The following is a 15423-nucleotide window of genomic DNA, read 5'->3' on the forward strand; positions in this document are numbered from 1 at the left end:
TTCTGCAAAAATTCCAAAATTCCAAAAAGATACACAGTATTTGCATTCAAATATAAGATTAAATCTCACAAATTACAAATAAGCATGACTCTAGTTTCCTGTACAGGTTGATTTTCAAGCACCAGTTTTTTTTAAATTTAATTAAAGAAGACTATAAATGAATTGGAATTTCAATAAATATTAAGTATTCAAGTATAAATTAAAACCTAATATCAATCATTCTTTAAAATATAAAAATGATAGTACATCCTTTCAGTGTAGATGAAGACAAACTTGTGCTAATGATAAATTTCTTAAAAGACAAGCATTTTGTACATAAATCTTTGTAGTAAGATTCAAGAATATTTCAGTTGAGAACAATTACATTTGCACATAGCATCAACAGAATATATCACAGCCAAGTCAAAAAGCAAAATCCAATGCTCACCTTCCCCCTTTGTATAAACCATGCTGATAACACACAAAGGGGGACCTCAAGCTGAGCAAGGGAGACAGCCATCTCTTAGCTGCTTTAAAAAACTGCGGCCCTGTGTAAGAAACGTAATCCACTAATGCCATATGTTAGACCTACTGTAGTAAACATCAACTCAATAAAGGAATAAAACTCTCTTTTTCTTTAGTTTGGCTTGTAAGTGAAGATGACATCATCCTTTTCCTTGTTCTATCAAATCATCTCATAGTAGCTGCTATTCTAGGGAACTGAATGGTAATCCTATCAAGTAAAATCTTCCTGTGCAAATAATACCAAGAAACAGCCAAATTCCATACTCAGCCTGTCAAGCTAACAGCATTCTGATGAAATAATGACTTAACCTTTTAATTAATTACTGAAGGAAGAAATAAACATCTTTTGAGAATAGTCAGTAATTTATCAATTAATAACTAAAACAATTAGGTAAATGACCTATTTTTCACTTGTATCACTTTCAGAATTTTATCATGATCTCATCTGGTTATCTTACCAATTCAAATAAAGTAACTGCAGCAAGGGAGAAAGTCCTGATCTATACATTGTCTAGGAATTATCACTATAGGACAGCAACTGGAGAACCCATTTCCCCTGCATAGGACATGCCATGATGGAAAGCCATAGTGATATCATCTTCTTTAGCTTTAAAAAGGTGTGTGTGTGTTTAAAAAGCAATGTGTGTTGAGTTTGCAAAGCTTCAAACCACTAAGAAATCTTTTTACAAAAATGTAAATGCCATATAGTTATTAAAATTTATGTTATCTGTATAAACTATAAACAAAAAATACAGACTGAAACATTGGAAATCTTATTGCATAGAAAACCAAAGCTAAGGTTCTGCCAGTTACTGAACTGCCAGCGTATCTTTCACGTCAGTGTGTGACAACACTGAGGAGGGGGGAGGGGAAAGGTCACCACAGACAAAGGTGAGCTATCAGAGGATGTACTTCTGGGCATTATGAAAAATAAAAAACCAACAGTAACAAAAACAAGATTTATACTAATCTCAGGCACAGTCATACCATTTATTCCCTACCTGCACGGTGAAATACTATAATCACAATTTAGAGAAGCCACAATCAAAAGGAAGTGAGGAACAAAAGAATTACCCTGTAGTTTTACAAAATAAAAGAAACAGGGCCCTCATTTCTGTATTTTAGTGATAAGTATTTGGTCTTTGAAATATAAACTGTTAAATGTACTGATTTATATAGTAAAAGCACTTTAATCCTTTTGGAAAATAAATGAATAAATGGCTGCAATGGTCAGAGGTAACATACAAGTCCTTTTAAAGGATCATCGAAAGCTTTTCCATCCCCTTTGCTCTCTGCTTAACCTGAACATCTGAAATGAATCTTTGTAGCTATCAGACATGGTTAACTCTAATTACTGGTGTCCCTCAGGAATTCCAGCTTTCAAACTGCATCCCACCTATTCCACAGCCTTCCTGAAGGAAGGGAAGCCAGAGTCCAGTCTCCTTCTACTCTGTCATAAGAAACCGTGTGCTTCAGCGTACTGTCATCTACGTCCACCAACTGACCAGTCCCCTGTGCCGTCGAGAAACTCTGTCAAAGCCACCAGCAGGCCACATGTGCACCATGAAATACGATCCATCCTTAAGGGAGCGACAGGGGAAGAAAATGCAAAAGGGAGAAGCCGTCATCATCAGCTAAGGTGATGTAAGCTTCTATAATTAGAATCAGTGAAATTGCACGAACAATAAAAGGCACCACCATGCTTCTACTTCCCCTGCGCTGTGCAGTTGTATCAAGCACTTTCACACAAGCACAAAAGAACAGACTTCGCGTATGTCGTCGTCAGTCAAGTACGTTAACAGTACATGCAAACCCAAAATTTTAAAGTAGTGTTAATTTTTCTCAAAATACAACATCTGTCCAATACTTAGAAGAGAGCCGTATGTAAACACGACAGGAAAATGAAGCCTCATTTTAAAATTAACTATCTGTAAATTCCTGGACTACATTAGAGATTACCTTTATATCACTTCTCTAATTTTATTTTATTTTATTTTATTTTTTTTTTTTTTGAGACAGAGTCTCACTCTGTTGCCCAGGCTAGAGTGAGTGCCGTGGCGTCAGCCTAGCTCACAGCAACCTCAAACTCCTGAGCTCAAGGGATCCTCCTGTCTCAGCCTCCCGAGTAGCTGGGACTACAGGCATGCACCACCATGCCCGGCTAATTTTTTCTATATATATTTTTAGCTGTCCATATAATTTCTTTCTATTTTTGGTAGAGGTGGGGTCTCGCTCTTGCTCAGGCTGGTCTCGAACTCCTGAGCTCAAACGATCCGCCCACCTTGGCCTCCCAGAGTGCTAGGATTACAGGTGTGAGCCACCACGCCCGGCCACTTCTCTATTTTAAATATTACATTTTCTAGTACTATAAAGGCCACATCCAGAACACAGCACAGTTACGGAACACATAACAAATCAAACTAAAAGGCAGTAACAATCAGCACTGACTTGTCTGCTGTATCTGAGTAGTTGTCATTCCCCTTCCAACTGGAATGCTGCCACAAGCAATTGTCTTAGATCACTGGTATACATTAATATCTGAGTTGCTTTAAACAATCATCAAAAGAGCTTTCTTTAACAATCACTGTGTAGAGTGTTTCAAGTATGATCCAAATATTCCTGATTCTGGTTCCCTGGGCAAATCACCTGAATCAGTGTCACCTTTAAGGGAGGGAGAGGCACGCCTTGTCTGTTCCCCTCAACAGTCCTCAAGTTCATGCACAGGGAATGACAATTTTTAAAATGACTACTTAGAAGTCATATTAATGCATAACCTTAAAAATAATTTTCATACCTTTATCCCAATAATTTAATTTCTATGAATCAATCTAAGGAAATAATTAGAGTCATTTATATATTTATCTGTAATAATTGTAATATTAGGAGGAAAAAAATTAGAAGCTGCATGAGAATACTTTGTTACATTAATATGACATAATATTTTTATTCAAAATAATGCTTGGGGAAAATTTAACTGCATGAGAAATAAAAAGGCAGGATATATAACTAAATATTCGGCATTACTTAAATTAAAAGATCTGAATTAATCAAAAGATACACACAGTCGGCTCTCTGTGCCTGTGGTTCTGCAACCATGGATCAACCAACCACAAATTGAAAATATTCAGGAAAAAACTAATAAATACAACAATAAAAAATAACACAGTTTTAAAGCATACAGTGTGACAACTATTCACATAGCATTTACGTTGTATTAGGTATCATAAGTAGTCTAGAGGTGATTTAAAATACAGTCATGTGTCACTTACTGACACAGGAATACATGCTGAGAAATGCGCTGTTGGGCCATTTCGTCACTGTGGACCTCACAAAGTGCACCTACACAAACCTAGAGAGTGGAGCCCACTACGCACCTCGACTACGTGGCCGCCTGCTGCTCCCAGGCTGCAAACCCACACAGCGTGTTACTGTACTAAACAATGCAGGCAAATGTAACACAATGGTAAATGTCCCACATCTAAAAACACAGAAAAGGTACAGTAGAAACAAGGTATTACAATCTCTGGGACCACTGTCACATGTGCATCCAGTGCTGACTGAACGCCATCAGGTAACACACGCGTGTACATGGGAGGAGCTGGAGGTTACACACAAATACTACACGGTTTCACTTAAGGGACCTGAACATCCTCAGATTCTGGTATCTGCACGGGGTCCCGGAACCCAGCCCTCAAGGATGTGGAGGGACAACTGTACAAAAATCATCAGTAACAGTAGCTATCTCCAGTTTTGAGGATTATAACAAATTCATTTCTTTCTTAATACTTTTGTATACATTTTGCGTATCTACAATAAGTATATTTTTTCACAAAAATTTTTTTAAAAATCTCCTATAAACTGGCATTTGTCCTAGTTTTAGGTATATCACTTCTGTGCTTTTTCTCTATTTGTGGACTCACCACCCTCTAATTAGGGATAAGAACCTGCTATCACAAATTCTACATTATTTCCTAGAAGACAAATAAGGAGCATAATTCTAAGATACTAAATGCTCATGAACACAAAGATAATATCCTTTCCTGTTTTTAAGGTGGAAAACACCACGAAGAACAACAGCTTTTCAGAGCACTCTGGGTTGTCAACAGGGAGAGAGGAGAAGCAACATTCAAAGCTGCAGATACTCGGAGGCGGGCTCCGAACTTCTCAGTGGCAGCGCCATCAGCACTCACTGCCTTCCACACAGACAGGATTAGCCAAGGCTCCAGACACAAACGTCCTGAGTTTAGCAGTGACAGAGGACTGTTTGTGCACTCACTATTTCATTCTGCAAGTATTTACCAAACACCAAATATAATTAAAAACAATCAGGATCTATCAAGCCCACAAATGCAAAAGGAAGTTCACAATGTTGACAGTTTTTCATCAAACAGTGACTTTAACTTATACAGTTCAAACTCCAAATTCTCCGGATGACTGATGCAACATGAGTGTTTCTACCTCCTTCACTTTGACGTGTTTAAACTGTCTTTCACTAGTGCTCCGTGAGAATATCTTAGCAATCATGTGTTTGGACCAATGTCCTCTAGGTTCTCATGAGCAAGTACTGTGGGGCAGGGTCCTATTTCTTACTACAGGAATGACTCGATCAACAAAACACACACTCACTCACTCTTTCTCTCTCTCTCAGAACCCATAAAAGCAAAACATATCTTGGTAAAAACCTGAAGAGGTCACACCTGTGGTCCAGCGGAAGCAGCCAGCCACTATTCAGTGCACCACTGTAAAAGCAGGAAGTGATCTGGTATCCTTTTTAAATGACCTTTTATTCAGCTGCCTTGACAAGAGTGCCTTAATCTCTCTAAATGTGCTCTGAATCCAAACAAAACACAGAGCACTGCAGGAAAGTGGAGAACAGAAGGCGCAATCACGGAAGTAGCAAATGAGAAAGAGCTGCTTGCTGCATTAGTAACGTGTGAGCCTAAAACCAAAGAGGAGGAGTGAGAGTGTCACACGACCCTTCCATCCACTATACTCTCCCCAAACAAACAAGTGGGTGGAAAGAAAATACGTAAAGAAGTCGGAGCAAAATGAAACCCTCCAAATTTAAAACCCTGATCCATGATGCTGCCATGGAAATCCTTCCTTCCAGGTGTTCTCTTGGGAAGAGCTAACTGGCTCCAGGTCTGTGCAGGTGCTGTGGTGAAGAAAGCAGAGAAGGCAGCCAGAAGCTTACTCTGTGCCTGAGAATGTAAAAGCACCATAAAGAACAAGAAAGAAAAAATTATAATTCAGCCTACTGAGGAATGTGGGATCTAGTTAAGAAGGTAACAGACATATCTAACACTCACACTGGCACACTGTTTATTATTTAAAAACACAGCAGCAGAAGAAAGGAGAAATCAAGAAGGATTATAATTTCGTAACTAAAATACCTGAATGCCAGCAAAGTTTTTTGAAACTTTGAAGAATGTCCAGATTTTTATCTGGTTCAATCATATTTCTATAAAAATGACTGGGTATAAATGATGTCTGACATTCTAGAGATTCATTTCAAGCTCAATAAAGGCGTATTTGATGCTTGACCTTAGGAAACCAAGATGTTTCATCTTCAATGGTCTTGGCTCACGTCCACATACGTACCAATATTAAGAACTCAACTCATGACATTTTAAAATGTTTACTGTTACATGCTACTTAAAATAAAGCAATCAACTACATATAAAGAATACAGGCATTTAAAACCTTCTTAAATAAGTGTTAATTTTATTTTGTTACCTTTAAAATAGAGCAGGAAGTAAGAACACACAGCATATAAATCCATGGAACATCTTATGGGACTAATGAAAAGAAGCGCATTCTATAAACAGGAAATGTCACAGAAGGCGTCTCTGAAGAGCTCACGGATGAATGGACTCTTGGGAACTGAGCAGGCCTTTGCTGGGAGAACATTATGGGAAACCACGATGGGTAAATGGAGCAAGTGGCAAGATAAGACTCAAACTGACTCGTCAAAGGACAGAATTATATTAGGTAAAGAAGTCATAAGAGCCTTCCAGGGAAAGAGAACAGGATCAAAGGAAGGTCCAAAACATAATGGGGCAAGAAAGCTGAAAAGGTAAATTGCAGCTAAATGAGGAAAGGATTTATATACCACATAAATTCAAAACTTTTAAAAGCCATATACTGGTTGGAAAAGGTTTGACCTAGATTTCTAACACGTTATTTATTTAAAAATTAACACATGTATTACTGGCAAAATACTTTGTGTTCATTATGAAATATACACAAAATATACAAAATCCCTATAACTTTAAAAGGATAAAGAGTACATATAAATCCTATTATATTCTACTATTTTCTTCCCACATCCTGAAGACTGTTTTGCAATCTATAATACATTTTAAGGCATTTGGGCTACAGGACTGACCTTGCTAACTACTATCAGAAAGAAGGCCTTCAAATGAATATTCCAAAACCAGAGTCATTTCTTGGCAGACATCCTCTGGCTCACTTAATTGGCTTCTAGCTACTGAGTCTATACAGTAAAGCAAATTCAATGGCTTTCGTATATATATTTTGACTATTTTATCTTCTAAGGTTGAACAAAGAAACTACCTTGTTCAAAGTGAGTTATTCTGAGGCTATGCCACAATTTTTTTTGGTTTTTTTGAGACAGTGTATCACTCTGTTGCCCATGCTGGAGAGCAGTGGTGTGCTCACAACTCACTACAACCTCAAACTCCTGGGCTCAAGTGATCCTCCTGTCTCAGCCTACAGAGCAGCTGGTATTACTGGCATGCACTAGCATAACTGGCTAATTTCTAAAAAATTTTTTTGTAGAGACAAGGTCTCATTATGTTGCTCAGGCTGGTCTCAAACTCTTGGCCTCAAGCGATCCTCCCGCCTCAGCCTCCCAAAGTGCTAGGATTACAAGCATGAGCCATTGCACCCAGCCTACAAAAATTTCTTGAGGGCAATAGTTCATTGATCGTTGTTTGTACTAACTTCAAGCCAACCTGATTTTATTTTTCTTACTCTTTATTCTCCCTTTGTTCTGATTCTTAAGGGTTTTTTCATTTACCTTAACATATTTACATATTTTGGTAAGTGTACTTTTTACATCCAAGTATGTAAAATAGATATTACTAAATAGTAACATTCTGTAACCAATGGAAACAAAGATATGTTTTGAATATGTACAATAACAACAATAGCAGTAAGAAGCTGCTGGCATTACCGAATGTTTTTCAGGGCAACAGACACTAGGCAGAGCCCTTTGTATGTGTATTTTCTCACTTAATCCTTTCATAAACCTGTATGTTATGTATCAAAACACATGTGGAAAGGTCACGCAACTCGCCCAGTGTTACACAGGAGGTTAAGCACGCTGGTAAAAGAACAGGCACTCCTAACTCGCACTCTCTTTGACAGGCAATGAGCCCCTGAGGAGGCAACGATGATGGTTCACATCGTCAAGGCATGTATCTGCTGAGGGAGACAGACATTTGAATAAACATTACAATGCAGTGTAAGGAGTAGTTACAAACACATAAACGAGGTATTATGGGAACACAGATGTGCACCTAACCCTTTCCAAGAAAAAATTACAGAGTCCTCCCTTGAAATGATGTGAAATTAAGTCTTGAGGACGATGAGGTTTTTGCTAAAGGGGCAAACAATAAAAGGGCATTCTAAGTAAAAGAAACAGTGCATATTAATATAAGAGACAGACCTAAAAACATGGTTTCTTCAAGGATCAACAAATTTGTTTAGTATGGCCAAAAGGTATGGAATACATCCAGAAAGAGAAAAAGATAAAGTTGGAGACGTGGACAAAGTACAGACCTGTGCTGTCCAATATGGCAGCTACAAGCCACATACAGTTATCTGCATGAAAATTGCTATAAATTAAATAGAATTAAAATATTATATCCTCAGTCACACTAGCCACATTTTAAGTGTTCGATAGCCACACATGAATAGTTGCTACCAATTTCAACAGCACAGATACAGAAAAACATTTCCATCATTGTAGAAAATTCTGTTAGAATTGGTCTAGACTATGAAGATCCACACTACATCACTGGAATTTTTCTGATAAATGGTGGTAGGCTAGGAAAAGATATAAGAGTTTTAAAACAAGTGATATTGCTAAAGCTTCATTTAGAACTTCATTCTTCACACAGAAGAAAAATAGACTAGTTGGTGGTAGGGGTTAGGAGAAGATGTAGAGAACAAAGCTAGCAGCAAGGAAATCATGTTCAGAGAGAAGAGAAAGACAAATTTTAAAATCAAATAAACAAACTGATTTCACGGATATACTTTGATAAAGAGATTACATAATACTTTTCAGTTTTAAAAAATTTTCCCAATTTCCTAAAATGGAAAAATACTGCTTTTACAGCATAAGGTGGCTGGGGATGTTAAAGAAAAAAGTGAACACTAAGGTAATGAAACTAAGAGAAAGGCACACGTTTTGAAACATTTGACAGGAAGATCTACAGATATTACTGACTGGTTAGACTGTGAATGTGCACACATTTTCCAAATACTTCAGCAACCACCCCAAAAGACAGCCAGACCTGTTATCATCATCCTCATTTTCAGAGGTGAAGTAACCAAAGCACAAAGGGTTAGACGAACTGCCCCAATCACACAGTTAATGAGGAAAGGATCCAAGGCAGATGGCTCATCTAAACGCTAGACTCCTCCTACTTGGCGTAACTACCCATCCTACTCATCAAATACTGCTCCCAATCACCTTTTTGCTATCTAAATGCCAAAGATCAAAGCTCTGAAATTTCTAATAATATTTGAAGACATTTAAATTTGTTGTAAGTGAGGAAAAGATTTCAATAGATATTTTACAAAAGAATACATATATGCAAATAGATAATAAGTACGTGAAAAGATGCTCAACATCACAAGTCATCAGGAATATGTAAATTATTTGGGAGGCCGAGGTGGGAAGATCACTTGGTGCCAGGAGTTTGAGACCAGCCTGGGCAACACAGTGAGATCCTGTCTCTACAAAACAGGTTTAAAATAATGAGCTGGGCATGGTGGCACCTGTAGTCCCAGCTACCCATGAAGTTAAGGCAGAGAATTGCTTGACTCCAGGAGTCTGAGGGTTCAGTGAGCTGTGATCATGTCACTGTACTCTCGCCTGGATGACAGAGCAAGACCCTGTCTCTTGAAGGGAAAAAAAAAAAAAAAAAAGGAGTATGTAAATTAAACCCAAAATGAGATGCCACTATATTAACTGTTAGAATTTTTAAAATAATAACAACATCTGACGATACCAAGTGGTGGTGAGGATGTGGAACAACTGTCACTCTGATAGACAATAAAAAGAATATAAAATGGTACATCCACTCTAGATAACAATATGGTAGTTTCTTAAAAAGTGAAATATACATTTACCATATAACATAGTCACCCACCCCTGAGTATTAACATAAGAGAAATGAACGTATATGTATCAACAAAGATTTGAATATAAATGTTCATAGCAGCTTTATTTATAATTGCCCCAAACTGGAACAAACCACATATCCATTAACAGGTGGACAGAGAAACAAACTGTGGAATATTCATACAACGGAATACTACTCAGTAAAAAATAGGCGGAAAAACTATTGATATACACAACTGGGATAAACCTCAAAATCATTATAACGAGTGAAAGAAGGCAGGCCAAAACAATTCATACTGTAAAATGCTATTTATATAAAATCCTAGAAAATAAAACTAATCTACAGTGAAAGAAAGCAGACTGGTGACTGCCTGAGGATGAGAATTTACAAAAGAATGAATTCCAAAGGGAGACAAGGAAACTTTAAGGGTGATGAAAATAATCATTATCTTGATTATGGTTGACGGTTTCAAAGACTTATACATATGTCAAAACTGATCAAATTGTAAACTTTAAATATGAGTAGCATATTATGCTTTATATCTCAATAAAGTTATAAAAATTATATCTCAAAAAAATTATTGCAAACTTTGAGAGTAATACCCAAAGGAGTTTTAATAATGCTACTGCTGTTATAGAAGTGCTCTTTCTACATTTAAAAAAAAAAAACTTTCACATTAAGATTATGGTTCTCACTTTATACAAAGGAATGTATAACAAAACTATGAAAATATTTCACGTGAATAACCCATCATTTTCAGTCATTCTAAGCATTCAGTTAGGAAATACACACAAAATCTTTAGTACAAAACCCTGATACACAGGTTGCCTACTGAAGATTAGAAAGTAACTGAACAAAGTAACAGTAACAAAATACTCTGTTCATCTTTAAGAATTTTTTTACCTTCAGCACTCTGGCAAGAAAAAGTTGATTATGGTTTGCAAATTAAAAAAAAAACTATCAAATTTACACTGTTGTGTAAAAGAAAGAATGATTCCTCTTGATTTGTCCCTCTCTGAACTGCTGACAACAGGAGACATAAAGGACTATATAGTGACCATAAAACCAATTCTCTACCTGGATGCTTTCATAAATACTATTAAGATTTTTGCTAAAAATTTAGCTGGGCATGGTGGCATGCACCCGTAGTCCCAGCTATTCAGGAGGCTGAGGCAGGAAGATCGCTTGAGCCCAAGAGTTTGAGGTTGCAGTGAGCTATGGTGACGCCACTGCACTCTGCTCTGGGCAACAGAGCAAGATCCTGTCTCAAAAACAAAACAAAAGAAAATTTTTGCTACCTAACATCCTTACCCAGACCAGCTGCCAATATATAGGACTTCGGCCAGATGGACAGGTTTTACATAATTGATGACATTAATTAAAAGTAAATGTCACACCAGTTACAGATTCCCTTGTTCTTGTCCATTCCTACTGCTTCACTTTACTATAAAAAAGTAAATGAAAACTTCTCAATATTGCATTTTCTAAGTTGACTGAAATATATGCTATTTAGAAGAAAAAACCCTATTAATTAATAACTAAAGAAATAGCTGATGCAAGTAACAACACCAAAAAACCTTTGCTAAACTAGTCTCATCATTAGTAAGTCAGTTTTGTCTAAATTCCATCAACTTAGCTCTCCCCTTTCCATGATTTACCAAACTCTTGACAGTACTTAGCAGAATAACCACCTAACACTAACTATACATGCAAAAATGTCACTCTACTTACAGTTACTCAACAAAAACAATCCAAGGAGTGTGCCCATTGCTCTTACTGGTCTACTCAGGAAACCAGCATATCCATAAGAAGACAACTTTAAGCACACAGAAGGGCTAAATGCAAATTAGTCATGAGCTTAAGCAACAGCAATTAAGAGAAAATCTGAAATCTGTCTAGGCTTCATGACACAAGACCAACCAAAATCTGGAAAAAGAACACACTGAAGTTGAGAGTAACATAAGCAAACAACCAAAACACACACAACAAGGGCCAGGAATGGTGGCTCATGCCTATAATCCCAGCACTTTGGGAGGCTGAGGTGGCAGGATTGCTTGAGCCAGGAGTTCAAGATCAGCCTGGGCAACATAGCGAGACCTCGTCTCTACAGATTAAAAAAAAAAATTAGTGGTGGCGCATGCCTGTAGTCCCAGCTACTGGGACGGCTAATGAGGCAAGAGGATCCCTTGAGCCCAGGAGTTGGAGGTTGCTGTGAGCTATGATCTGATTGTGCCACTGCGCTCTAGCCTGGGAGACAGAGCAAGACCCTGTCTCAAAAAAAAAAAAAAAAAAAAGATTATAATAATGTAAATGAGTTGAACTTGCCAATTTAAAAACAAATTAGGACAGAGATTTTATGGTGGGTTAAAAAATGATAAAGCAATATAGTCCCTACAAGAGACATATTTAAGAAAGGATACATTAGATGAGTATGAACTAAAAGAAGGCTATGGCAGCAATCATAATAAAATTTAAGGTAAAAAATATCATGAAGGACAAACTGAGATATTATATACTGATATAATGAAAACGTATCGTCATCATGAACACATCCACAGCAAACAATAAAGCTTTAATATACGTCAGGAATAAATACCACAAATATGGGGGTAAAGATTCAAGCGTAGCTGAGAATTTTAACATCAACTGATCAAGAAGAGAATAATATAAGCAGAGATATTGAAGACCCAAGCAAAAAAACTAGAGAATACCTATTATACCTCGTCTCTTACAAAAAAACCCCAAAACAACAACAAAAACCAAACACACACACACACAATTTTAATTCTTTAGCTGATACAAGGAGAACCAAATAGTACAATTAAAGATTCTTTAAGCAATTCTCCTTCTTGGAATTTTTTCTAAAGAAATCAAGACGTGGGCATACATAACCACAAAGATATTTAGCATCTTGTTTTTTAAAAAATAAAAATGCTAAAAACAATTTAAATGACGAAACATTGGAAATTAAATAATAACATATTATTACAATGGATTACCATGTAGTCATTAATATTGTAAAAACCCATTTAACAGCATTCAAACATGTTCAGATTATATATTTAAGTTTTAACAAGTTAAAAAACATTATATATTTAGGTTTTTAAAAGTTAGCAAAAAACTTTACATATCTACCCACATGTTGAAAAGCTTTATCCAAGAATATACAAAATGTCATCCAATGGTTTTATAACTGGGTAGTAGGAACAATCAATTTCTGATTTTTCAAAAATGAACACATTATTTGTGTAATAAAGGCAAAATAAGTCAGCTAAAATTAATCAGTAATGAGGAAATTTATTGTATAAAAAAAGAAAGAAATTGTTAAATAGTAAAAATATGAAATGAACCTTGCATGGCTCTGGATATGCTTATAAATTTTGGGACCATTTCATATTATTGCTTGTTGTCAGAAACAGAATGTATTAAATCAATGAAATTAGGCAAATGTGACAAACCCTCAGAGCTGCCTTAAAACTAATACTTATTCCAGTATCAACAACTACCTAAATAATCTTCCTTATCCCTAACATGGAAAGAGCAAATTTCTGTTTCTGACAACCAAGAGAACTAAACATATCCTTGGGAATCCTGCTGTAATCTACCATCATCCACCTCTCATATTATTATTTTAACACATGCAAACAAAAGCTCTACACTAATTGTTCTTATATTTTAGGGATCATGACTCCTTTGAAAAGTATTGGCTATGAAACTTCTCCCCTCAAAAACACACATGGATTTATTCTTCTTAAATTATCCTTGTTTTGTGATTCAACTACTTCACAATCTAAAAAGCAGTTATCTCCAACTTTGTAGTTAACTACAAAATTAAAGACTTCTCAAGAATAGCTTGTTATTTCTTCCAGTATTACAGAAATTAAATATTTCATCTGCTTCTTCCTTTTCAATATTTGCAAGTGAAAACATACTTTAACACTTGCATACATTTCTGCACTAGCATACATGATTTGTCACACATCTCAAGGAAATAACTGGTATGTTTTTATTTCTTTTGTATGCCTTACAGCATATCAGGAGAAAAGTTCCCAATGAATCTATCACCTGAGTTCTCAGATAGGACCTAATCTATATCCCATCCAGGCAATTAAAAGGCAAGAACATCCACAAATATGTGTAAAAAACTATGGCAATAACTTTTTTTATTATTTAAACAAAAACAAGAGCAAAAACAAAACTCCCACTGGTAAGAGTATTTCTAACCAACTCAACCAAGCAGAAGCATTTTTAAAAATTATATAGATATATTTACCTGCCACAAGCTTTTACACATACAACCCAAAATGTTGGTATTAGCAAAAATATATGTAAATTAAAGATATTATATATGAAAATTTTAAAAGATTCATGAAGTGTTCCTAGAGATACTCACAGCAAGATAGCTGTTAATGTCCACATCATCGGTAATGGTTTGGCGCTCTCCTTTATAGTTTATTTTTCGAAATCTTCTTCGAGACTGTCTGGCGGGAATTTCTCTTTGTAGAATACTATCTTCATTATCTTTAGAATTCTCTACCTGAAACACATGTTCAGATTCCTGATTAAATATCCAATTTTTCCATATTACTGACAGTCTATGGAGTCTTAACAGGCTCATAAGGAAGCTTCATTTACTTCTTGCAAGAAACTGCCTCAAGAAAACAGTCTGTATAAGGACAGTGCTCATAAGTTCAAAAAGATTAAAGGTGATGTTATTATACAGATCTGGAGACCACAGCTTCCTTCCAGGAAATAGTCTCTGTTGCGCACATAAATATATCCTCTCAATAGTCACTTACCAGAAATGAAGGCTGTTAACTACACCTACACATTCAATAATTACAACTTCTGATTTAGTCTAATTACAAACTGCCTGATTATACACATATTTTACTTAGCAAACAATCATGGCTATGGTTTCAGAGAATTGCTAAAAAATAAAACAAAACAAAAATAGTTTATGTATTATTCTTTGGTGTTTATCTTAATATATAACAACAGCCGCAAGTAAGGCTTGCATTTTTTAAGAAAGAAAGGAAAACACACATTTATTAAGGGCTTAAAATGGGCCAGCATGCATCTATATTACACTATTTGGTTCACACAACAGCCATGTAAGCAGGTATTACTATCTATAGTTTCCAGACAAAGTAAAACCCAAAGAGATTAGTGACGTCCAGCCTCACAACAGTGACACTTAACAAAGGTGAGCTGGAATACAGGCCCGTCGTCAAAGCGTATGCTGTTGGTACACGACTTCACTGCCTATCCAAGCACAGACAACCATAGTTTTAAAAAATTAACTATTTTTATAAAGGTATATTAATATGTTCTACAATATTCTTTATAACTAACCTCACATCAAACAAATCCAATAAATAACAAAAGATGGTTTCAGTTTTTCCCTAAAACTACTTTCCTGCTAATGTCACACCTCTTTCCAACATTACCAAAAACTCCTAAGGCACTCAAACACCGTCGTCTCCCCCTTATCCATGGGGGTTATGGTACATGCCCCCCAGGAGATGCCTGAAACCACAGA

At 36.2% G+C, this 15423-nt stretch overlaps 1 protein-coding gene across 5 annotated transcripts in view; it reads right to left on the reverse strand.

Annotated features, from left to right (window-relative positions):
* Window positions 1-15423, reverse strand: part of RAPGEF6 (Rap guanine nucleotide exchange factor 6) — a 169134-nt gene that overhangs the window by 100854 nt on the left and 52857 nt on the right. For all 5 annotated transcript variants that reach the window (XM_069483583.1, XM_069483584.1, XM_069483581.1 and 2 more), the window contains exon 6: window positions 14275-14418. In XM_069483583.1, the coding sequence (XP_069339684.1) occupies window positions 14275-14418 (144 nt within the window). The remainder of the gene's footprint in view (window positions 1-14274; window positions 14419-15423) is intronic.

This window comes from Eulemur rufifrons, chromosome 10 (assembly GCF_041146395.1).
Source record: "Eulemur rufifrons isolate Redbay chromosome 10, OSU_ERuf_1, whole genome shotgun sequence".
NCBI classification, from domain to species: Eukaryota; Metazoa; Chordata; class Mammalia; order Primates; family Lemuridae; genus Eulemur; species Eulemur rufifrons.